General features: G+C 41.7%; 1 protein-coding gene across 1 annotated transcript in view; it reads right to left on the reverse strand.

The window, feature by feature from the left end:
• LOC126213154 (uncharacterized) overlaps positions 1–27,032 on the reverse strand; it is a 123,061-nt gene that overhangs the window by 64,637 nt on the left and 31,392 nt on the right. The window contains exon 5 of the mRNA XM_049940777.1: positions 12,963–13,093. Within this exon, the coding sequence (XP_049796734.1) occupies positions 12,963–13,093 (131 nt within the window). The remainder of the gene's footprint in view (positions 1–12,962; positions 13,094–27,032) is intronic.

A 27,032-nucleotide genomic window follows, 5' to 3' on the forward strand; every position in this document is an offset into this window, starting at 1 on the left:
ATTGCAGGCTGTTGATGAATGTACGATCAGGTGGAGTAAGTTCACAGATATGTGAGTGGCCGGAAGACTTCGTAAGTTATAGTACCCAGTATGTTGTCCATGACAGCGACTGTTCATCAGAGACAGTACACCAGGGAAGTGTGATAGGACGGCTGTTGTTCCCTGTATACACAAATGATTTTGCGCACAGTGTGGGCAGAAATCTGCGGTTGTTTGCTGATGATGCTGTGGTGTACAGTACGGTGTCGATATTGAGTTACTATAGGAAGATACAAGACGACTTTGAGAAAATGTCTAATTGGTGTCGTGAATGGCAGCTAGCTCTAAATGTGGAAAAATATAAGTTAATGCGGATGAGTTGGAAGAAAAAATCCTGTAATTATCGTATACAGTATTAGTAGTGTTCTGTTTGACACAGTTAAGTCGTTTAAATGTCTGGGCGTAATGTTGCAATGCCATACGAAATTGAACAAGCATGTGATAAATGTGGTGCGACTTATTCTTGAGTACTGATCGAGTGTTTGGGATCAGTAAGAGGTCAGACTGAAGGAAGACATTGAAGCAAATCACAGGCAGACTGGTAGACTTGTTACCGGCAGGTTCGAACAACACGTAAGTCTTATGGGCATGCTTCAGGAACTCAAATAGGAATCCATGGAGGGAAGGCGACGTTCTTTTCGATGAACATTGTTCAGAAAATTCAAAGAACCTGCATTTGACTGACGAATCATTCTACTGCCGCCAACATATACTGAGCGTAAGGACCGCGAAGGCAAGACACGGGAAATTAGGGCTCACACAGAAGCGCCTAGATAGTGGTTTTTCCCTCATTCTACTTTCGATTGGAAGAGGGGATGGAATGATTGGTAGTGGTACAGGGTTCCCTCTGCCACTCACCGTGCGGTGGCTTGCGGAGTATCTAGATGTAATAATGAGATTCTTGATATTATTCTTATTTAGCATGGGAGGTATGCTGTGTTTTAGTTTCTTACTTAGTAAGCTCAGCTCTTTAGCATTGAAAGTTATATCAGTGTTGTTCACTAATCTACATTAGAATTTATGTGGTGTACATACAAGCTCTTTAGGTATGTCTTTCGATTTGTCTGAGATCGGATCCGAAACTTTTTTGTTTTGCTTAGATACTACCTGTATTCGTAATTTATTAACCTAGGCTTCAATATTGTCAATACATTGTGTAAGGGGACTTGTATCAGTGACATTAGATAGTTGATAATGCAACTCATAAAGCTTTTTAGTTAGCATTTAACAAAATCCGTTAGCCTTCTTTGCTGACTTGTTGTTACTGATCTTGAGATTAATGCAGTCTGGAATAGTTTTTGTGAGAGACACTTCTTATTAAATTTTATGGATTGGATGAATTTCATCAGTTGGAAGTATTTTTACCTCTAGTTGATGATAGATCATTTTATGTGACAAGGTAGTATTAACTTCAGTATATCCTTTATGGGTGATGAACTGCAACTGTGATTATAACTGACAATTTATTTGGGAATAAACATGCAACCTGTTGCACCGACGCTTTCCGTCGAACTGGGCGTCCTATGAAAGACATGATGAACATTCTGTTTGGCTGTTTCCTGCTGCACAATGTAAACATGGAATTACAAGTATCTTCTAAAACACCACAGAAAGAGCGCCTGACGAATCATAGGAGAGACACCCTCTACTAATTACGCAGTATGTAACGTTGGAAGTTCCATGAGGATTTTCATGGATGATTCCTGTTGTGTACAGAGACGTCGTGCCACTAGAAACCTGTAGCGAAATGCACAAAGATCAGCAGACCATTGAAGCTTGATGGAAGTGGATCCTCAACGTAAACAAATGCAACTTACAATAGACAGGCAGAAAAACTCTTTATTGTATAATTAAATCTTCCTCAGGACATTTAAGTCTCATCTTTATCTACGATAACGATGGAAGATGAAAAAGTTAATTAAAATTTGTACCACAGCTGGGACTCGAACCCATGGTGTAATGGTCAGCATTTCTGCCTAGTAAGCAAGAACACCTGGATTCAAGTCCCAGCGATGGCAAAGATTTTAATTCAATTTTTCAGCTTTCATCATTATCGTAAATAAAGATGAGACTCAAATGTCTGAGGGATAATTTATTTATAAGATCTATAAGATCACTTGTGGTACAGGCCTCTCCCACTATATCCAACGCTGGGGTCCTATTACAATACTGGAGAGCCCTAACAGTAATGACAATTTAGGGGAAAAATAAGCTGAAAATATGAACTGAAATACGTGTTGGGGAGGGCAATCGACTTCAGTAATTCGTGTAGCAATGTTGACTAGAGTGCTACGTTGGTCAAATGGTCAGCATTTCTGCCTAGTGAGCAAGTAGTCACGTCTGTGGCACAAATTTTAATTCTCTTCTTCAGCTTCCACCATTACCTTTATTTTATGATTACAAAATTCTAGAACAATCACTAGAACCACTTACTTCCATAAAATGTCTAGGAGTACACATACGGAGCGATTTGGACGTAACAAACACATAAGATTAATCGCGAGTAAGGCAATTGCCGGACTGCATTTCCTCAGGAAATGTAGTCGACGAACAAAAGAAGTAGCTTAAAAATCACTCATTCGACTAATAACTTGAATGTTACTCTTCAGTATGGGTTTTGTACCTGACATGACTATTAGATAAAATAGAGAAGAAGTAAAGGAGATGATGGATGATTTTGGTTTGTGGGGCACCTCACCATTTTCCTGAATGATGATGAAATGATGAGGACATCACAAACACCCAGTCCCCACGTAGAGAAAAATCCCCAACCTGACCAGTATTTGGACGCCGGATCCTGTGATACAGGGGCAGCAACGCTAACCATTAGACCACGAGCTGCAGACAAGATCGAAAGAAGAGCAGCGCATTTCGTTACTGGTTCATTCAAAAAGCGCGAAGGTGTCACAGGGACTGTAAACCAGCTTCGGTGACAGACGCTGCAGGACAGGTGTTCTGCTTCGGTCTGTGGTTTGTTGTTAAAGTTCTGAGAGTGCACGTTCTTAGAAGAGTCAACAAATGTGGTGCTTGAAAGAGACTATCTCTCTAATTAAAGGAGACAGAAATACAATTTTTATGGGTAATAATTTAGAAGGTGGTGAAAAACATAACAATGCTTTCTTTTGTTTCAGGATTGTCAGCAAACATGGCGTTATCGTTTGAACAACGGAAATGGGTGATAAAGTGTTACTGGAAAGCAGAGAATGTGAATGCGGTACGCCGATGTTGGAGAGTTAAATTTGGAACACCACCACCGACATGAATAACAGTTACAAGAATCAGAGTAGAAGGAATGGTGCACGATATGAAGAGGGGATATAGCGGATGAAAGAGAAGTTCAACAGACGATGAGCGTGTTGATGCAGTGATCTAGACATACCTACGACCCCCAAAGAAATCTGTGAGGCAATGCATTCAAGAGACTGGGATCTGCAGAAGGCGTGCTCATAGAATTTTGCGGTCTCAGAACTTTAAGCCTTACATTCCAAGAATTCTCCACACTCTTAACGATGATGATCCCGGTAGGTGAAGCGAATTTTGTGAGTGGTTCATTAAGAGATGTGAAGACGAGCAACGTTTGCAAGATCGAATTCTTTGGTCGGATGAAGTGACGTTTAAACTTGATGGAACAATTAACCGCCATAAATGCGTGTACTGGGCTAGGGAGAATCCATACGTAGCTGACCAAAGGCATGTTAATCTACCAGGAGTAACAGTCTGGTGTGGTCTGTCTTCTAGAGCGTTAATCGGGCAGTACTTCTTTGACAACACGGTCACGGGCGACTCATACTTGGAAATGTTGGAAATGATAACTTCTGGTCTTAGAGTGGAGTTTGGAAATGAAGATTATTACTTTCAACAGGATGGGGCGCCACCTCACTTTCAGCTGGATGTGAGGGCATTTCTCAATCGTACATTCCCTGCCAGATGGCTAGGTCGAAGGGGCAGTGTGGAGTATCCCACTCGATCTCCAGAGTTAACAGCTCGAGACTTCTTTCGGTGGGGTTAACTCAAAACTACACAGTTTATGCTGCGAGACCACACACACTTTTTTGAAGGACAACACACGCTGGATGATCTTAGAGAGCAAGTTGAGCAAGCCTGTGATGCTATTCCATTGGAAACAATAAAGTTGGCATGTCGCTCAGTCGTAAGTCGTTGCCGACGGTGTATTGCGATGGACGGGCACCAGTTTGAACATTTACCACCTTAATTCGGACCACGAGGCACCTAACACCACTAAAATTGTATTTCTAACCTCTTTCATTAAAGAGATGTTCAGTTTCAAAGAGTGTATTCATTATTTTGGGACATCCCGTATATTTCATGAAAGGACCACCAAGATAAAATTAGAGAGATTCGAGCCAACATGGAAGCTCACCAGCAATCTATCTGTGATGGGACGTGAAAGGGGAAGTAACACTGGTTCAGAAAATACCCTCCGCCACACACCGCAAGGTGGCTTGCGGAGTGTAGATGTAGCTGATACTTTAAATGCTTATGCAGAGGCGGAATGTGTTGTAGTAGGAACTCTGAAGTGCAAGAGTGTGTCAGTGACCAGGCACAACTTTGTAGGCTGAAGCTGACAGAACCCACTATACTTTAGGCTGCCTGGGGTTGGGAGCAACAATCAATGGAAGGCTACTGTATGATACTGGAGCTAGACTTTCTGATAAAAGAGCTGGCTAAAATTGACCTTGGACGACATATATTGGAACCTAGAAGGATGACATTCCAGCTAGGGGCAAATGTTGCCAGTGATGTTCGTTTGACCTAAGAGACAAACCGATGGAACTGCGTGCAAAATCACTAAGTCTTCATTAGCAAGTTATTCCGCCACAGGGCACTGGGAAGTCACTTTGCGATAGTGTAGAGCCTCAGTTACATGTCGATACGGTCTGTGTGGGAGAGTCACTAGAAGTGTGCGCTTTACTGGGTGTATCACGCTGTTTGGTAAGGCAAGTATTTTAAGCGTAGAAGTCAGAGATGGTACCCACGAATAAAGATAATTTTGGTGACAATGAAGAGGAGATAGCAAAGTGACTGTCGGTAGTGAATTTGGACAGCCAAAAGGATGATGACTGTGACATGGCACGTAGAAACCATGACCAGATGGCGACCACTGTTATAACTGTATTTTCTACGAAGGTAGAGCATCTGTAAAAACTGAAATCAGTGAAAATAAAAAACTTGCTGGTGGAGTTCGAAAATTCTTTCCGCCCACCGCCAGAAACGGCCATAATTCAACACTGAATCCTAACAGGAAATGATGCACTTATATATCACAAAGCATTTCATGTACCTTGGCATTTATGACAAATTATGGGGGATTTCATTGACAAACAAACAGCCAACGGAGTGGAGTACTACGCTCTGAGGTACAGATGTTCCTCTTGCGCCTACACTAACAACAACCGATTTCTAAAATATAGGTTCTGGTGTGATTATCAAGATCTCCACAGTAAAATGGTAACAGGAGCATATTTGAACTTAAGATCACAGAGACACTGGTAACTTAGGACGTGATGGTACTTCTCTATCACGGATTTAAGGAGGGGGTACCATCAATTAGCGGTGGTTCTGTTGAACCAACTGAACACTATGTTCTCGGTTCCTTGGGGTCATTTTCAACACTGAAGGGTGCCATTCGGATTAATGAATGCACTAGCAACATTCCAGCCGTTATTGGATGTGTTACTAAGAGAGATAAAACCTTAACAGTGTTTAGTATACCCTGATGACATAATGTTATTATTGAGAGGTAAGAGAGAGCGGGTACAAAAGTTTAGAGAAGTTTTCGAAAGATTTCATGCAGAGCATCTTACTTTAAGCACAGAAAAATGCCATTTTGCCTTGCAAGCAGTGGGGAACATGGGACATATAACAAAGGAGAGATAGAGACGTACCTGAGATTGATTGCAGCAGTGAAAGGGTTTCTCGTTCTTAATAATAGTAAGGAGTTACAATCGTTTGGGGGTTTCCAAAATATTGCACAAAGTTTGTGTAGGGGATTGCAGCTGTCGAAACACTACTCACTGACTTTTCCAGGCTATTTAAAGGAATTTGTACTGTTGTGTGACTCTCCTAATCAGGTTTTGGGCAGTATTTTGCATCAAGTAGTGAACTGTGGATCTAATGGACCACACTTCAGAACAACCGAATAAAATGGAAGAAAGCTATTTAGTAATGGAAAAGAAAATGTTTAGTTTAATTTAAAGAATGACGTATTTTCAGTGCTGTTTCTACAGGAAAAAATTCGAAGTAGTGACTGACCATGCAACTATAAAATGTTTATTAGGGTTGAAAGACCCCTCAGGGAGGTTTACGAGGTGGCCGTTAACCCTAGCGATATGAATGCATTTTCCATAATGTCAACTACCAAAGGGGGATACTTTATGCCTAACACCAAAAAAATTAAAAAATCTTTAATTGCTCTTAACTTTTATTAACAACATACTTTTTACATAGGTACAAGGGTATACTGATGTGCATCTTTTAGCGCAATCTTAGCAATACCAATGCATTTTCCGTATGTGTTAGCAGATGAGAGGAGTACGTGCAGACCACCACAAAAGAATTTTAAAATAATACAAATTTCGTTAACTGTCACTGACATTTGTTCGCAACAAACTTTCAGACGATATACAGGGTGGTCACAAACACTCTGACGAGCTTGTAACGGTGTTGCAGAATAGGTAGCACTGACAAATAACTTTAAAAAATCGATACATTGTGCTATTGCCAAGTTAATTAGCATTGAAGCAATCCAGTCAGACCACGGTGCACGCAAACACAAGTGGCCCAGGACGCATAATTACTGTCAGTTGCTCTCACAGCACGCATGATATCACACGAAACTCCCCTGCCTTTGGCTCAGGTTCAATCCTTACTACTGCATCATGTACCAGTTTTTGTATTGCTCTCCTGTTTGTTTTTAGAAAACCAATCAAACAACACATTTTGCGACCCTGTATCTGGTGGGCCACTTGAATTGGCACACACAACAGCCCAAATGGCTAACTTAGACGCTAATTAACTCAGAAATGGTGCAAAATACCAAACTTTTCCTTAACAATTATTTCTTAGCACAATCTTCCCTGCAACACCTGTACTGCCTTTTCAGATTGTTTCTGACCACCCTGCGCAGATGTGTAAGAAGGGCCCTGAGCCTGAAAATGTGAATATGACATTTGTTTTAAAAAGATTACACAATCTGCCATAAGAGCTCCTTAAAAAAATAAATATGTTTACTCACAATTTTAAAATGTTAACTGCATATAGAGTTTACAAAAGATGGAAAAGACAGGCAAAAAGTACCCCCTATACCCTTCTTGGTACTGCCTTGCCGAGTGGTAAGTGACTCAAACTGCTGATTTCGACTGCAAGCAGTGAGTGACTCAGCTTCTGTTCCGCATGTATGAAAGCTTGTCATGCACCACTGGAAGAGTAGGAAGGATTGCACAGATGCACACAGTGAGCACACATGGGCCATAATCAGATGCCATTAGTAAGGTTACCAGAAGCAACAAAACCATTTTAAATGATTAAGATGGATCTTCTAGGCCCATTTAATGAGATTACAGTTGGAAACCATTTCGTTTTAATGATTACTGACACCTATCATGGTATGTGAAAATGATTAACATCTTCAATCAGAGAGAAACTATAGCGCCCAAGCTGTGGTTAACAGCCAGTTCCCCAAGTTTGGAGTATCCGAGACATTATCAACAATCAAAGGAAACCTTCCTGTCGGACTCAGCTGACAAGTGTATCGTTTGCTATGTGTTAAGAAATTGTGGTCCACTGCATCCAGTAGCAAATGGTAGAATGGAGCGAGTTCGTCATACTATTGGTGCTGCTGTGCTCACTATCACCACAATGACAGGGATACATGTTTGTTATTCTTTGTGTGAGCTCGCTGTTCAAAGGTTCAAGTGGTACTGGGTTATCCCATTATGAGGTAGACAATGGAAGAAAGATGCCATAGCCAGTTTATATGGTTAGACTGATAAGCTTCAATAGAAGAGGGGCAGTCCGCAATTTTTCAAAGGCTCTGAAGAGATACAGAGGCATGTGCAGAAAGCTAACACCAAAGCTCTGGAACGGCAAGAAACGGTAACGAGATACACAGGGGCTACACTGCAGTACAGGGTATGGCGGCAGGTAATGCTGTCCAGCCCTCATACACTGAACAGTAAAGCAAGGAAGTTCGTAGTGAGGTACAAAGAAATTTGTCAAGTAGCAGAGACATCGCCAATCAACATCAAAGTTCATTTACCAGTGAGAACAACGATAGTTCATTCCAGACACCCATGACCATTGCAATACATGCATTACCACAAGAATCAATCACGAAGAAAGAGAAAAGGATGAGAAGTAACCAACTCATAACTAATCAAGAAGGAACATATGTTTCAACACGTTTGGCAGTAACAAGAAAGCAACGTGATGTGGTAGTGACTTTGAATGTCACCATATGAGGCACCATACCAGCTCTGACCCTGTTCTGTGCATCCTTCATCTACCTGGTGCAGAGAGTCGTCCACCCAAGTGAGCACCCATTAGCTCAGATTCCAGGAGTCTAGTTCACTGACCATGCACAGACCATGGAGGTTGGAAGTGTGAACTGAGGAAATGTTATGTACAAATACATACAAGTAGAGCTAGAACTATGGTGCCTAGTACTTAAGACGCTGTAAAAATTACTGATCTGGACTAGTGACTCTTCGTAGACTCTTAAAATATTTGAGTGATACAAGGAGTGATGCAGAGGTGGAAAGACTAACTTCATGATGACTGTTGGGCAGTGACACTGCAATTGTGGTTCATGTGTTTTGATAAAATTTAATACTTTATCTGTATTCAGCAACTGTAGGTATATTTGTTAAAAAATTTAATTCTATACAGGCTTCAGGCATCTAGTCCCTTTCTCCAGAAGATTACAATTATCTCATAATTAGCGAGCTTCAAAAATAAACAGGGTTATGCAACATAGTACCACAGTAATGTATAAACATTGTATAAGGGCACCAAACGGTAAGAACTCTTGCATGAAGTCTGAACGAGTTGTTTGATGTCCTTATATCTTATTTGTCCATGACTACAATACTATTTTGTATACCCCTCTTATTTTTAACACTTGGTAATTATGAAATAGTCCTATGAAGAAGAGCATTAGTTGCCTGAAACCTGTAAAGATACAAAATTTCTTTTGTGCAGCTAGTTCCTAATTTTTCCAACATAAAAATAATGAAACGTGTTACCCTTCATATTCGTTTACTTGACCCGCCAGTAACTCACCACTCATAAGAATCAGCCGGCGCAACCCAGCTGTGCACAGAAGTGCGCCATCCACCCCAGGTTCACTTCAGTATTAAACTATCTATGGAGACATGTCTGACTAGACTAGAAAAACAAAGAAAATCTACCCAAGCAATCTGCACCAGACATTTGTCACCTGCTAGGAGAATGTGGAAGATTATGGCTTGCTACAGAAAGCAGTGAGCGATGCATTGCAAATTCAAACAAAGTGAAATCCTTGTTAAAATGCACAATCTGAACGCTGTTAAACCAAGTGTAAGGACAAATATGTAGGACCCGTTATGTGAATTTCAAAGCGAGATTGTATCTACGGATTTCTCTATCAACGCTACAAGGTTTTGGTCGCACGTGAAATTGCTGAACGTAGCAAGGTCATCTATACATTTGATCATAATGATATTTACATGGAAGATGCTGGAACAAAGGATCAAGTACTGAAGTGCGTCTTCAGAAATGGCTTCGCACAAAGTTGCACGTTTTCTATCGCCACAAACAAGTTAAAACGACAGATAAGCGTCGAATGGAAAATCAGCTCAAGATGCCCACTACAGGAAAGACCATTAGGCGTGATGGGGTGTGTGTTAAATTCTTTACAGAATGCCTGAAACAAAAGGACCAATTTCTAGCAACAGATATAGTATCCAGAAATAAATCAATAGCATTTATGGTAAAAAGGATTACTCTGCTTATTAACTTATCAATTCATAGCGCCAAGACCCTCAAATTTTGTTCGCAAACGACCCAAGCTAATCCACTCACAACACTTTAGGGACTGAGACACTTTCACAGACAACACAAAAAGTTGCAGTAATACACGGATCATACTGTGTTATTTTGCTTTTCATGTTCAGTAGTGTCACAAGTTAGAGGAGCGTAATGGCCAGAGGAGATTCTACCACCTTAAAGACAACCCAACCTTCATTCACCCTTACATGACTCACAAGGGAACATTCCCAAGTGCAAGTAAGCAATCTTAAAACTTTGCTGTCCGCACGTCTCGTACAAATTTATTCGCTTGGCGCCGGCAGCGCTAAGTCGGAGGATGACTTGGCTTGTCGCCGGCTGCTTGTCACCTCTCCATTGACGACAAGCTTCAAACACATTGACTTTTGCACGTTTTAATTTTCCATAAATCCTCTACTTTGTCGTATCGTTCCACAAACTCTAATTTTCTCTTCAAGTAACTTCTCTGCAAGTTCTACACTGTTATAATAATTATCCATGCAGAGGTGATGCCACTTTCCATCAGAAGGTGTCAATAGTTCCGTCACTGTTTTTGCTAAAGGCTGTCCAGCGCCTGAATTCATCTTGAATGAGGAAATGTATCCCTTACTCAGCATCCGAATGACTATGCCGTATTTCGCAATTTTTGACAGATTGTGAACTTTAAAATTTAACCGTCCACGCCACGATATCATTCCTCCATCAATTGAGATTTTTTTACTTAGATTAAACGTTTCTTTAAACTTTTCGGGAAAAATAATCAATTACGAATTGCACTTTGACAAGCCAGTTCGCACTATCCAGTTTGTTGTTGCTGTTGGAAAAATGTTAAAATGATAATATTTCTCTGAATCGGTTGCGGGACATCGTTTTGCGAAATATCGGTGTGTCTATCAACGGATTCGTTGACCAATAATCATTGATCCTTGCTTTTATTACAATTCACGTAAGAATACCAAGCCCAAACCATTTTCTATGTTCGGGTCACGCAACGTTGACAAATTTGGCATTTTTTAAATTCAGTTTCCTTCTATTGCAATTTTGACTGTAGTACTTTTTGGTTTCGTTGCTAATATATTCAAATAGATCGTTCCCAATATTTAATTGTACGATACCCTCGACGCTCTGCGTATCTTTGGGAAATATATTTGGACCCGGGGATCCTTCAAATTTATTATTGGTCATCGGTACATCAAAGCCTGATTCATCCGAATCAGTTGGCAATCGTAGCGTTCGCCGAATTCTTCTTGGACGTATTTCACTATCTTCCTACGATTCTGCTTCACTTTCATTTTTTTGATATCCAATGTCTTCTTCCCAATCGGCCAAGTCGTCCGGAACGTCAGACAAGACGACCTTGCATTCATCATAAATAATCCTATTGTCTCTTTCGTCCTCCATGATGAAAGGGCACAAGTACTTATAAAAACAAAACGTTGACGTGTGTAAACTTATTGTTCCTTAAACAAAACACCAACAGAATGCAAAAGATACTAACGTGCTGTCGCCATCCACTGCACGATACTATGCTCACGACACCACTGTGGTGTAGCCAGATGGCATAGTGTTAATGAAACTTGGCGGATATGTAGATGGGACAAAATAACGCGACACGTATTTTTTGAAGTGGGTAAAACACTTCTTGAAAGGTAATTTAGCATATTAAGTTTAGAGTGAATATCTTCTAAACCATTGTATATAAAAATTGTTTTCCATGTAAGAGTTGTAATGTAATAAACGTTCTTCAAAACTGCATCACCAAATTTTGTAGTCACTTGAAATTTTCAAAAACATCAAGCACTGTTATTCAGTTTTGAAAAATGGAACCTCTTGTTACGGGATCAATTAAATAAGCCTTCAGCCCACATCCATCCATGTGTAATAAGGCTGGTTTCCGAAAAATCATTTTTGGAAAATAAGTTTTACACAATGTGCTGTCAGAGTATTTTCAACATTCCTAATTAAAACATCTAAATGTTCATTACTATTTAAGTTACATGTTTTACATATTTGTGTTCCATATATTAAAGTGTTATTTTATGTTTTTTTTGTTTCTCAGATTATCGTTTCATATACGTGACTTTCATTAACTGAAATTAATAAATATATCATTCTTCTGATAACAGTGATTATAATAATGACTATCTGGAAATATGCTTAAAACAATTTTTTTCTACACCATCCACATAAAATGGACAAAATGTCTTCACATAATAAACGCGATGAACAACACAACACGAAATAAAGTTCACCACAATTTGCAAATTGCGCCAGCATTCCTTTAACTATCTGGATTTTTAATGTGCGAAATTACTTTATGGTGTGTGTTTTGCCCCTATGTGTAGCGTAGGTTTGTGTTGTGTAGTGAAATGTTGTTTAGTAGTGTAGTCCAGAATTGTGTAACATATCAGTAGTGTGTGCCTTCTGGATTCCAGATGAACAGATATCCATGTGCCACATTGCCAAATTGTAATACGTAGATTTACTTTTGTTATTTTTTTTGACATAGATATTGTATGTACAGTTTTTCCCTCTTAAACAACATAATGCTTAGTCACTAACAAATTTGAAATGCTATTAAAATACTGTGTGCTAATTTCATGCCAATTCGTGTGCAACATTTGGTCTGTTCTTTTATGTAGATAACAGACTAGAAGAAAATAGCTAATAAAATAAAAAGTAAAATAGTGGAATCTAGAATTATCTTGAGTAAATATGTAGTCAAGGATCTGTAGTCATAGGATCTAACACGAAGTTTCCCAAATCTAATGAGGACATAGTGAGAAAAATACGAAAAAAATATGGACAAATTTCTTGGTAATTTTCTCAGCACTCTTACATATAACACACCTCAAAATAGGACAAATAAATCCACTTACCATGTATTGGAATGCGAGGGGAATGAGCAGTCGCGAGACGTGCGTTATTCCAGATGAAAGCAACTGTGCATTGTCTCTCCAGCAGTTGGAGAGCTCCTCCTGGAAGACCATCGGCACATCATCCCGGAATTCTGGACAGGGAAACAGAACACATGCTAGTGAACAATCCCATGGATCTGATTTCTGCAGAAGCACAACATTCACCGTCAGCGCACACCAGCTCACAGACCATATGAAAGTAGAATCAACATTACACTTAAGGGCTGAATAAACAGAGATATGTAAAGAGGCAGAATATGCCGCTGCAGTCGGCAACGCCTATAAAAGACAAGAAGGTGTCACGCAGTTGTTTGTTCAGTTACCGCTGCTACAATGGCAGGTTATCAAGATTTAAGTGAGTTTGGACGTGGCGTTATGGTCGGCGCACGAGCGATGGGACACAGCATGTCCAAGGTAAACATCAAATCTCAGACTTTGCTGAGGCCGGAAAAAGATCCTGCAAGAACGGGACCAACGACAGTCGCCCAAGGTGACAGAAGTGCAATCCTTCTGCATATTCGGCTTTCAATACTGGGCCATCAACAAGAGTTAGCGTGCGAACCGTTCAACGAAACATCGTCGGTATGCGCTTTTACAGCTGAAGGCCCAGTCGTGTACTCTTGATGACTGCATGACAGAAAATTTTACGTCTCGCCTGGGGCTGTCAACACCGATATTGGATGGTTGATGACTGAAAATGTTTTGCCTGGTCGGACGAATCTCGTTTCAAATTTCATTGAGCGGATGGACGTGTAGAGACCTCATGAATCCATGGACCCTGCATGTCAGCAGGGAACTGCGAGAGCTGGTGAGGGCTCTGTAGTGATGTGGGGCGTGTGCAGCAGAAGTTATGTAGGACCCTTGGTATGTATATATACTATTGTAACAGGTGACATGTACATAAGAATCCTGTGTGATCGTTGCATCCATTTATGTCCATTAAGCATTCCGATGGACTTGGCCAATTCCAGCAGGACAATGCGACATCCCACACGTGCAGAATTGCTACACAGTGGCTCCAGGAACACTCTTATGAGTATAAACATTTCCGCTGGCCCCCAAACTCCCCAGACATGAACATTACTGAGCATATCTGGGATTCCTTGCAGCATGCTCTTCAGAAGAGTTCTCCATCCCTTCGTACTCTTACCGATCTATGGACAGCTCTGCAGGATTCGTGGTGAAAATTCCCTCCAGCACTACTTCAGACATTATTTGAGTCCATGCCACATCGTGTTGTGACAGTTCTGTGTGTTCGCAGGGGCCTTAAACGATACTACACAGGTGTTCCAGTTTCTTTGGCTCTTCAGGGTAGATCAATGTTCAATGGCTACATTTACAGGATGGACACCTTTGCCGAACGTTACCAAATTCATACCTCATTATTTGTATGGCTGAGCGACATGATGACCGAAATTTCAACCTTATGTGAACATAGTTCTGAACTGCAAAAAAAAAAAAAAAAAAAAAAAAAAAAAAAAAAAAAATGTTCCTACAGATGAAGAGTGACGCGAGTGCATAATGGCTACTGTGTGTGTCTATCGCTACTGGAAATATTCAGGGGCAGATCGCAAAGGAGCATGCCCATTAGACATTTATGTGCAGTTTATCGTCGTGTTTCTGACTGAATCAACGGCTTGAGGGACCTTGGAACATTACACTGACATACCGCACAAACACCCGTCTGCAGCAGAATGACTGAAGAACGTATGGTGGCGAGATTGAGTGTGGGTAGGAGACCACTGACCGTCTGGAACAGGTAAGATAAAGCTGGGCTGACATCTGGAGTGTGTCGCCCACCACTGATTCCACACCACAGACAATATACTTGCGTGGTGCAGAGCCAGACTGAACTGGGACACTGAGTGGCGTTATACTGGTATGGCGATTTAAATCGCTTCTGATGGTGGCAGTCTGGTCGGCGCTGTCTTGTCTGTAGACGACGTGCTGACCACTCTCAGATAGCAGTATTTCTCTATAGGACTACAACTCAGGGAGTAATGGTTTGGCGGGCTGTCAGATATTCCAGCAGGTCTGATTTTGGGAATGTTGAAGGGAGGCTGTATCCTCTACAGGATATGGCAAAAATCCTAATCCCTGTAGTAATGCACTGAGATGACAAAAGTATTGCATAGTGATAGACGCATATACAGATGGCTCTAGTATCGCTTACACTGGGTATGAAATGGCAGTCCAGTCCCGGAGCTGTCATTTGTACTCAGGTGATTCATGTGGAAAGATGTTCGGCGTGATTATGGTCGCGCCACGGGCGTTAACAAACTCTGAGCGCGGAATGGTAGTTGGAGCTAGAAGCATCGGGCATTCAGTTTCGGATATCGTTAGAGAATTCAATATTCCGAGACCCTCAGCGTTAAGAGCGTGCCGAGAATAGGAAATTTAGGCGTTACCTCTCAACAAGCACCATGCAGTGGCCGACTGCATTCTCTTCATAACCGAAAGCAGCAGCGTGTACATAGAGTTGTCAGTGCTAACAGACATGCAACAGTGCATGAAGTAACCACAGAAATCAATGTGGGATGTACGACGGATGTGTCCTGTAGGACTCGAAATTTGGCGTTGATGGGCTGTGGCAGCAGACGACCGACGCGAGCGCCGTTCCAAACAGTTCGACGTCGCCTGCAGCACCTCTCCTGGGCTTGTTACCATACTGGTTGGACCCTAGGCGACTGCAAAACCGTGGCTTGGTCAGATCAGTCCCGATTTCAGTTGGTAGCAGCTGACGATAGGGTTCGAGTGTGCCACAAACCGCACGAAGCCATGGACACAAGTTGTCAATAATTCACTCGGCACGCAAGCTCGTGGTGGCTCCAAAATGGTGTGGACTGTGTTTACATGGAATGGACTGGATCCTCTCAACATTCAGCTACTTGCAGACCATTTGCAGCCATTCACGGACCTAATGCTCGAAAACAATGATGGAATTTTTATGGAGGATAAAGCCCCATGTCAGAGGTCCACAATTGCTTGCGACTGGTTTGAAGAATATTCTGGACAGTGCGACCACATGGTTTCACCAGCCCGACATGAATCTCAACAGACAATAATTCGACATAATCAATAGGTCAGTGCGTGTGAAAAATACTGCACTGGCACACTTTCGAATTTATAGAGAAAGCTTTTTGCAGGGGACTACCAACGATTTGATGAGTCCACACTACATCGAGATGCTACACTATGCCAGGCAAAAAGAGGTCCAGCACGATATTAGGAGGCACCCCATGACTTTTGTCACCTCAGTGTAATTGAAAAAGGTAAGCTATTGTTCGTTGTGTTTGGAAACAGGACATGAGCGTTTACGATTTCATCTAATAACTGAAATTTTTTTCCATGTTCCAAGAAGTAGCTTACTGTATTGTTTGATTTTCTTGCATCTGATCTGTTACTGTGTTCATTCTTTTATGGTCCTAGTCTTCCCATAATTATACATTGGTCTACTCTTATTTGTCTAAGGGAATATTATTGTAATTTAAATCTAGTTAATCTTCTTAAGGGGTGAACTTTTTTATTCAATTAGTGGTGCATAATTGGCCTTTTCCCTGTGTTCAATGAATCTGATTTGCTTTTTATAAAAGGAAAAAAAATGTACAGTTTTGTTCTGAGCACTAGCCAAGCTGTGAATCTTGATTTTGATGCAGTACAATGTGTACTTCATGAACTCGTGATTGAAAGAACACCTGGAGAGTCATACGTGGAGCACTACCAACGCACTCTATCAGGCACTTTTTATAATCTTTGATCATGAGAGTCTTTGAGATTGCATGATGCACACACATAGCCCACCTGTGAGTGACACCAGCATCTATACTGTATGTATACATTTTACACCTGCACCATACACACTACACAATCTGTAACCTATTCACCTTGGTTTTTATCAGGCTGATAACCTCCTTATCCTCAGGTGTTATTCCATAAGGTTTATGAGCTGCATATCTAGATGTCTGAATGTGTTTGTACAAAATTGCTTCATACAGACCACAGACTTTTGCCCAGTAGTTGAAACTGTCTGTAGCCATATAAAGTAGTTTCGGATCAGCGAAGTTTGGCTTCACCAATCCATAGTGGAATCAGTACACGAGGATTTTGTAGAGGTCCAGAATATATATACCCATATAGACAGGCTTCATGAACTGCGCTGGAACATTGTCCATCTCCAAAACAATGTCCTTCAAATAAAATTGTGGGCAGGTTAGAATTTGGAATTGCTATGTAATCAGTTACACGATGAAGCCAATTCTAATGGCAAACTAAATTAATTTAAGGGTGGTGTGTAATATTTTACGTGGTCTTGCTGGAAACAGAATTGTTCATTTCCTGAGAGCTCTCTTTCCGGTATTTACATCAGTATAGTAGTTCATCCAGGGAAGCTGCTTGAAGGAAATTCTGATAAGTTCCTTCGCCATACTGAAGCACTGCTGGAGATTTCAGTAGAGCAGAATGTATGTAATCAGAATTGCAACCGAACCACTGTGTGGGACAATGCGTTCTGGACACAGCAGCAAGTCACTGTATGTAAATGGCAAGAATATTACAGGTCTGTTTCCAAGAAATATCCGCCGTCAGAATCCACTGCCACATGTTGCAGGTTTTTCTCAAGTTTGATGGTTTCATATTCAGGCAAAGCCCTCCAGTTGGCAGAACTTGTGGCTTTTCATGCCCATAGAGGTTATTTACATTTAAGAGTGTAACTCAAATTGTGAGGTGGCCAGTATTCCTCCACTTTCATTTGTGGGTTATTTGCACATACTGGCAAGCACCTACCCCTGTTGCCCACAAATCGGTTCGATGTTGGCACAAGTCCTTTTTAACACTGCATCCCACACAAGCTCTGGTACTGTGTAATGGAAGACAGGATCTGTGAGCAGGTGTATGTCAGATTCCATGTAAAATCAAACAGATTCCACTAAATCAGAGATGTCCAACTCTTCCCAAACATTCGCATGCCCATATTCTGTATTCATTATGGAAGTGCCTGTGAGTCTACTAGTAAATGCAGTTATATCAGACAGTGTGGTTACATTGAGTCTCTCCTCCGAATCCATGAATGACGCCATTCTTTGTCACAAGCTGATACTTTGCATCGACAGTGTATACAGTTTTGGGGATATGCATATTCGAGTGATGCACTGTCTTAGCAAGTTTCTGAGGAGGCTCTTGCATGAAACCTACTGGATACTGGAAGTGGAACGTTATTCTTGGCATGTAACGTTTGGAAAACGAGATGTAGCTCTCAATATTGTTGGGTATGACACTGAAACTATCATTTTTCAAGCAGAAATAATCATCGACATGTTCAACAAGACTGTGAGCATCGCAACCGCTCAAATTATGGAAGGCGTTGGGTATGTGTCATGGCAGTTGATATTTCATGATGCATGTACTGTAATTTGCACTGCAGAACTTCCCTGTTTGATGATGGTGGTCTCTAAGAGGAATTTCCGCTTTTCTTTTCAGTGACACCCCGTAAATATGATACTGAACTCCTGCTGATATAAGACACCATTATGCTGCAATTTGGTAGTTGGAATGTTTTTGCTATAGTTAGCATCAACATGCCACACAAGTTTTTGAAGCTCACACAGCAACCATTTCGCAGGATTACCCCTGATGTATGATTTGAATTGATTGAGATTAGAGTTATATGAGCATACAACTTGATACGCCACTGCATACAGTATGTGATGTACAGTGAAGGTGGTATGAGAGGCAGTGCGACCACCTTCACAATGCGCCACAGGAGGCAGTAAAGACTGAAAGCATATACGACAAGGAGGCAGTGCTCCCGGTGATGGGCATTCTTAAACACGAACAACTTTCTATCCTCAGCATGTTTTTCCACACATACTGCTTCCGACAGGTGTAATTGCGGAGACAGTTGCTCTCAGTAGAAGAGTTTAGAAATCTATGGGGAAATTGCTGTGACCCATGGCGTTTTGACAATCGGTACGAAAGTTGGTGGGACATTATCTTGATCAGATGTAGTGTTGCTTTACACATTTGGCGAATAGCAAGAAATATATGTGTTTGCAACACTAAATGGCTATGTTGGAGGTGTCCATTTACTTTATGCTTGACTTCTTTCCACCCAGTGTTTTCTTTGTCATCTGGCTTGCTTTTATCTACACCCAACCTGTAAACATGAATTGAATAATCTGGCTTCTGCCTCTCAAATTTTGTTAATTTCCGGATTTTTATAGGGAGTAGAAGTTTTTTATTTATCTTTACAATGAGTGCAAGCCAGAAGCGACATTTCAGACTAATATTCAAGTACCTTGTCTGTGATCTGGCCATTAAGACATTCCTGTTTTTAGCTATACCCTGTGGAAGACAGATGAAACTAGGCAATCTTTAATGGGTCAAAACAAGCGAGTACACGCTGAGGTGGATTACATGGCTGAATGCCTTAACAGACTCTCTACCTTGAAGGTTCAGTGTGAAACTCTGGTTAAAAGTTCTGAATCACACTGCAATTGCCCCCCCCCCCCCTTGATATATCACGCTGTCTTTTCCCCTAATTTTGACAAAACTTTTCTCCTCTGCCTCACTGGTTACTCTGAGGAAGTGTATGAGCTCACAGCACAGAACCGCCTTGCACCTAACTGCAGCATACTGCAGGTCATTGCCTTTCCAAAATGACTCGACTGGTATTGAGGATAGCGGCAGGATCTTGGTAGTCTGCATGTGTGTTGTCAATCCGAACTCCTAAATTCTTTCTTAAAAAGCACCAGCAACCACAGAGCACCCCAACATGGCCGTATGATTTAGAGTAACTACAGGGCTTCTGGTAGATATGTACCGTTGTTGATATCGCTATGGTCTTGGGCGGAGATTCAAAAACTAATCAAAAATCGTAGAATTAATGTAACATTTGACTTTGAATTTGGGAAAATAATGTATCAACATCAGGTTCGATCAAAGTGGTAGCAATTTCAGGGCGTCGTCAAAATGTTCGTCAGAGGTTTTGTTTCTATTCTTTGTTTCTCTCTTTGTATGCTGTAATCTTGAAAATAACTGTTCGCAAACATACGTGTTTCCAAACAGAGATGACTTACATGTCGCATGACCCTGCAGCAAGAGGGATATGGGCGGGTGCGATTTGCAACCAAAGGTACATGACCAAATTTATCTTTGGCTTGATGCGAGACTGCAACTCTATGCATTCCATCTGAAAATCTCGTGGCAATTTATCTTTATTATATGTAAAAGGTGTTGCATAAACACAAAAATTTAAATTCTGAAACCGATTTTCAAAATCTTGCATCAAAACGAAAAGTATGGCTGTGTACATTATCTGATCTTTAAGATTATGTTCAGCCAGCGTGTTAAACAGAAAAAAAAATTGTTTTCATTTGCTTGCGCTTGCCATAATTTCAGTTTCATTTGGAGTGCGTTTATTTTTTGAAGCGTTGTGCTGATACGTCGGTTTCCACTTAGGAGACAGCTGTTTAAGTCACTTAAACGAGCAGTGAAATCTACCAGAAATGCTAATTCTGCCACCCAGTTGGCACAGTGAAGTTATGCCACAGATTTTTCTTTCGCTATGATGGACGATTTGATATAATTAATTACTGTGTAAAATATTTTTACCATATGGCTTTCACTGTCCACCTTTCTTCCGTAAAACATAGCATATCCCCATCCTCAGCATTCAAACTTCTGAGAAATTCTTGAAATTTCTGATGATTCAATCCGCTGGTACTAATGAAAACAGTCTTCATGACAATCTGAATTGCATAAAGTGATCCATTATTAAGGCTGCACAGACATTTTCTTTGGGTATTGTGAAATGGTATTTCATGAAATGAAAGTTTCCAACATCAATGGATTTGTCTTCATTAATTTTACAAGCCCTTGTTTTTTACCCGTCATACCTGGGGAACCATCCATTCGACGCCAGATATATTAGCAAGAGACAGTGAAACAGCTTTAACGTTTTTCTGTTGTGTCATGACAACAAATAGTTGACCCGAGCAGACAGGATCGGAATCATCCCATTCTCACCCTATTCACTTGTCCAATTGAGTGTCTGGATGGCTGTTTATCTGTAGATAGCAGTTGTGTGTGCGAGTGTACGCAGAATAGCTGGATGACTCATTCGTCTTATGTACGTTTATGGATATGTGTGACTGTGTATGTATGTGTGGCTCCCTTAATCTGCTGCTGCCAGTCAGTTCATGCCTCATATATTGTACATCTTGTAGAAAAGAGAATCTTAAATGTAAAATATTAAATTTAAATGTTGTATAATACAATATATGGGGAGAAAAAGTGATGATAAAATCGGAAACATTGTATATACATACTTCATTAGTTTTAGTGTAAATACAATATGTATTGGGCCCCTCAAAGCGTTGATCTTGTTAGCTTGGGATTGGCCCGTAGTTTTTGGCTGTTTTTCAGAGACACAGGCCAAGTAATCGACACCTGAGTGTTGTAGAGGGTAGCAGTGGGAGCTTAGTTGGAGAGCAGAGTTGCGGACAGAACGGCGAGCATGTAACCTACTCACTTGCAAGTTTTCTCATTTATTACGTTTTCTCAAAGATTAATTTTAGCTCTTTTTTTGTTTTTGGTAAAGACTGTGTGGAATGTAGCCGAGTTAAATCAGGTGATGCTAGGGGAATTAGATTAGGAAATGGGACAGTTAAAGTAGTGCTGTAAGGGAACAGGTGAAGTAGGCAAGCGATCGTTCACCCCACAGCGCGGTACACGTATTTCCGTCACCGCTGATTCCGCATTGCCGGGTCGCCGCCCGCGCGTGGCAGCTAGCAACGCAGAATAAAAGTGGGTCTTTCTGTCGGCCGGGCGGCTGTTGTCATCAGACGTCCTGCTGCGTCGTTAGAAACCGGGCTTCCGCGTCGCGTTCCGGTTGGTAGGGTGCGAGGACACTGACCGCTTCTGAGTGTGTATGTAACGAGTTTTTAATGAAAGTTAAAGTAAATTATTCGACCGTGTTCAAATGCTGATCACTGGCTCGCCCTAAGACCCTCACGCCCACCCTCCATCATCCTGACCAGTCAAAAACCTTACAGTACATCAGTTTTGCTACTTCGGAAGCAAAATTACTGAGTATGGTCGAAATAGAGACGATACAAAATGTAGATTGACTATGGCAAGGACAGCGTTTCTTAAGAAGAGAAATTAGTTGCGATCGAATATAGAATTAAATGTCAGGAAGTCTTTTCTGAAAGGTATGGAGGGTAGCAAGCAGTACAGGAAACAAAAGAAAAATTCGGAGTAGGTATTAAAATCCATGGAGAAGAAATAAAAACTCTGAGGTTCGCCGATGACATTGTAATTCTGTCAGAGACAGCAAAGGACTTGGAAGAGCAGTTGAATGGAATGGACAGTGTCTTGAAAGGAGGATATAAGATGAACATCAACAAAAGCAAAACGAGGATAATGGAATGTAGTCGAACTAAGTCGGGTGATGCTGAGGGAATTAGATTAGGAAATGAGACACTTAAAGTAGTAAAGGAGTTTTGCTATTTGGGGAGCAAAATAACTGATGATGGTCGAAGTAGAGAGGATATAAAATGTAGACTGGCAATGGCAAGGAAAGCGTTTCTGAAGAAGAGAAATTTGTTAACATCGAGTATAGATTTAAGTGTCAGGAAATCATTTCTGAAAGTATTTGTATGGAGTGTAGCCATGTATGGAAGTGAAACATGGATGATAAATAGTTTGGACAAAAGGAGAATAAATGCTTTCGAAATGTGGTGCTACAGAAGAATGCTGAAGATTAGATGGGTGGATCAGATAACTAATGAGGAGGTATTGAATAGAATTGGGGAGGAGTTTGTGGCACAACTTGACAAGAAGAAGGGACCGGTTGGTACGACATGTTCTGAGGCATCAAGGGATCACCAATTTAGTATTGGAGGGCAGCGTGGAGGGTAAAAATCGTAGAGAGAGACCAAGAGATCAATACACTAAGCAGATTCAGAAGGATGTAGGTTGCAGTAGGTACTGGGAGATGAAGAAGCTTGCACAGGATAGAGTAGCATGGAGAGCTGCATCAAACCAGTCTCAGGACTGAAGACCACAACAACAACAATGGAGGGTAGTCATGTGTGGCAGTGAAACATGGACGATAAATGGTGTAGACCAGCAGAGAAAGAAGCTTTCGAAATATGGCGCTAAGGAAGAATGGTGAAGATTAGGTGGATACATCACGTAACTAATGAAGAAGCACTGAACAGAATTGGGGAGAAGAGGAATTTTAGCACAACTTGACTAGAAGGGATCGGTTGGTATGGCACGTTCTGAGGCATCAGGGGATCATCAATTTAGTACTGGAGGAAAGCATGGAGTGTAAAAATCGTAGAGGGAGACCAAGAGATGAATACAGTAAGCAGATTAAGAACGATGTAAGTTGCAGTAGGTACTAGGAGGTGAAGAAGCTTGCACAGGATAGAGTAGCATGGAGAGCTGCATCAAACCGGTCTCTGGACTGAAGAACACAACAACAACAAGAACGACAGAGACCATTCCAAAAGTTCTGCTCTAATAGAGTCTTATCCAATGGGTTTATAATAAGGTTTTAATAAACTCTTCAATTAGTTAGATAGCTGGGATAAATATTCTAGATTTTCATGGGTGTTTGAGTATTCGAACATATGGAATGGTTCTGGACAATAAACTAGTTGATGAAACTATTTTCCAGTGTTTTCGTACTAGTCTGTGTGCTAGACCGCTAAGCCACAGCGACGTTACAACAATAGCTACTCAAACACCCCTTATACCCTACTCTCGCACAATCTGCCAAATGCAGTTTCAAAGAAAAATACTGACCTCACGCTGTGACCAACGTTGCAGTTCTGGAAAGGATGGAGTCACATCGGACCACGTGCAGTCGAAAACAGCCAATGAGTCCTTTCGCAGAGTTGATCATAGTGTGGCTGATCATCATTTACATCCCTCGACACTGATTTCTAGTAATAGCAGACAAGGCACTATAAAAAATGTTTTCTTCGGTTTCATTTCCATATCAGCACCGATTATAAGAGAAGTAGGTAATTTTATAGCAATTAGAGGCCTGCATTCGAAGAGAAATGGTGTAACTTTAGTGTGATTTGACGTTGCATTCAAGGAGAAATGGCATAATTTTGGTGTGATATTTATAGTGTGCTGTGGCACATTAGCACACGATAACTGGTCATCACTGGTTATAACTAGGTACTTCTCTTGTTCTATGCATGTTGTAATGTTGACTTATTACCAAGGGACATCTTTGACCTCGAACATTGGTACAGCATAGAATCTTATTCAGAACAACACTCGATCATAAAAAGAAACTAGTTGTGTCTTTTCCATGGTACAATTTCCATTCAGCCAAAAGTGACATTTAAATAGAGATAAACAAAGTAAGAAGATATCAGTTCCATAGGAGGGATATTTTACGTAATTCAATGACGTCAGCATATCATCACTTTTCAATGAATAGTGCAAAAAGGCCTCTGCTTAAAGTGATTATAATAGCGCAAAACACATATCCTATACTCCTTCTCATAGTGCATATGTGGGATTTCGTTGAAGTGGTTGAAACAAATCGGAAGAGAACAATGTGCACACCTCACTAAAGCCACGTTTTTATATTCAAAATCACTTTCGCTTTCAAGCAGTCTAGTATCAGAAACCAGACTACTTACATTTTCAGATGATCACATGAGTATGTAAATGTCACAGCCTGCCTCTCGCCAAGAATTTTGCAACACAGGTGGATAATTTTTTGCAGAAAATTAATTGTAAACCACATAGCGAAGTCAAGATGGTGAAATAACCATCATGTATCTTCACTTGCGGTTTGGCTACTCGTAGTTTTAAAAAATCAGCAGTCCTTCTGCTACAGGACTTATACTGCCGAAAGAAGTAAACATTAAAGGGGGTTGACAATATTTATTTGTTTTCGGTGGCAATATCTTCAGCATAACATATTTGTTTGGAAAACTTGCATCTAGAAATGTACAACCTGTATGAGCTGACCAGGAATCGCACAGCAGTGGATTCTTTTCACTGGTTCCATGTTCTTTAGTCATTTCTCCACTTTTTCTTGTCCCCACATGCGTGTTTCGTGGGCAGTTTTTTTCAAGTATCTGGCATTAAAGAACACATGTAACGTTTTCTAATGCCAGATACTTGAAAAAAACTGCCCACAAAACACGCATGTGGAGGTAAGAAAATTTGGAAAAATGACTAAAGAACACGTGTAACGTTTTCTAGTCATTGTTCCACTTTTTCTTGCCTCCACATGCGTGTTTCGTGGGCAGTTTTTTTTTCAAGTATATTTGAAATATTTGGGCTGAAAGTGTCTTTGGCATCTTGACGACAGATGTACGACTTGTTTGATTGCCTGTTATTGATAACGCCACATCAATTGGGTAGATGTGGGTAGAACTATTTACAGATTGCAACACACTAGCTGTAGTTTTCTCTCCTCTCTGGGACAGTGTTGATGATGAAGACATTTCATACTGGAACTGAGTCTGGTCACTGTCCCAAACACTTCCTTTCTCTACACCCTGCTGTGTCATAGCGACTTCCTCCACAAACTGTTGTGCCTCTGACGTATACACTCCTGGAAATGGAAAAAAGAACACATTGACACCGGTGTGTCAGACCCACCATACTTGCTCCGGACACTGCGAGAGGGCTGTACAAGCAATGATCACACGCACGGCACAGCGGACACACCAGGAACCGCGGTGTTGGCCGTCGAATGGCGCTAGCTGCGCAGCATTTGTGCACCGCCGCCGTCAGTGTCAGCCAGTTTGCCGTGGCATACGGAGCTCCATCGCAGTCTTTAACACTGGTAGCATGCCGCGACAGCGTGGACGTGAACCGTATGTGCAGTTGACGGACTTTGAGCGAGGGCGTATAGTGGGCATGCGGGAGGCCGGGTGGACGTACCGCCGAATTGCTCAACACGTGGGGCGTGAGGTCTCCACAGTACATCGATGTTGTCGCCAGTGGTCGGCGGAAGGTGCACGTGCCCGTCGACCTGGGACCGGACCGCAGCGACGCACGGATGCACGCCAAGACCGTAGGATCCTATGCAGTGCCGTAGGGGACCGCACCGCCACTTCCCAGCAAATTAGGGACACTGTTGCTCCTGGGGTATCGGCGAGGACCATTCGCAACCGTCTCCATGAAGCTGGGCTACGGTCCCGCACACCGTTAGGCCGTCTTCCGCTCACGCCCCAACATCGTGCAGCCCGCCTCCAGTGGTGTCGCGACAGGCGTGAATGGAGGGACGAATGGAGACGTGTCGTCTTCAGCGATGAGAGTCGCTTCTGCCTTGGTGCCAATGATGGTCGTATGCGTGTTTGGCGCCGTGCAGGTGAGCGCCACAATCAGGACTGCATACGACCGAGGCACACAGGGCCAACACCCGGCATCATGGTGTGGGGAGCGATCTCCTACACTGGCCGTACACCACTGGTGATCGTCGAGGGGACACTGAATAGTGCACGGTACATCCAAACCGTCATCGAACCCATCGTTCTACCATTCCTAGACCGGCAAGGGAACTTGCTGTTCCAACAGGACAATGCACGTCCGCATGTATCCCGTGCCACCCAACGTGCTCTAGAAGGTGTAAGTCAACTACCCTGGCCAGCAAGATCTCCGGATCTGTCCCCCATTGAGCATGTTTGGGACTGGATGAAGCGTCGTCTCACGCGGTCTGCACGTCCAGCACGAACGCTGGTCCAACTGAGGCGCCAGGTGGAAATGGCATGACAAGCCGTTCCACAGGACTACATCCAGCATCTCTACGATCGTCTCCATGGGAGAATAGCAGCCTGCATTGATGCGAAAGGTGGATATACACTGTACTAGTGCCGACATTGTGCATGCTCTGTTGCCTGTGTCTATGTGCCTGTGGTTCTGTCAGTGTGATCATGTGATTTATCTGACCCCAGGAATGTGTCAATAAAGTTTCCCCTTCCTGGGACAATGAATTTACGGTGTTCTTATTTCAATTTCCAGGAGTGTACTATTACTGTCTTCTGT

Source organism: Schistocerca nitens, chromosome 11, assembly GCF_023898315.1.
Source record: "Schistocerca nitens isolate TAMUIC-IGC-003100 chromosome 11, iqSchNite1.1, whole genome shotgun sequence".
Taxonomy (NCBI): domain Eukaryota; kingdom Metazoa; phylum Arthropoda; class Insecta; order Orthoptera; family Acrididae; genus Schistocerca; species Schistocerca nitens.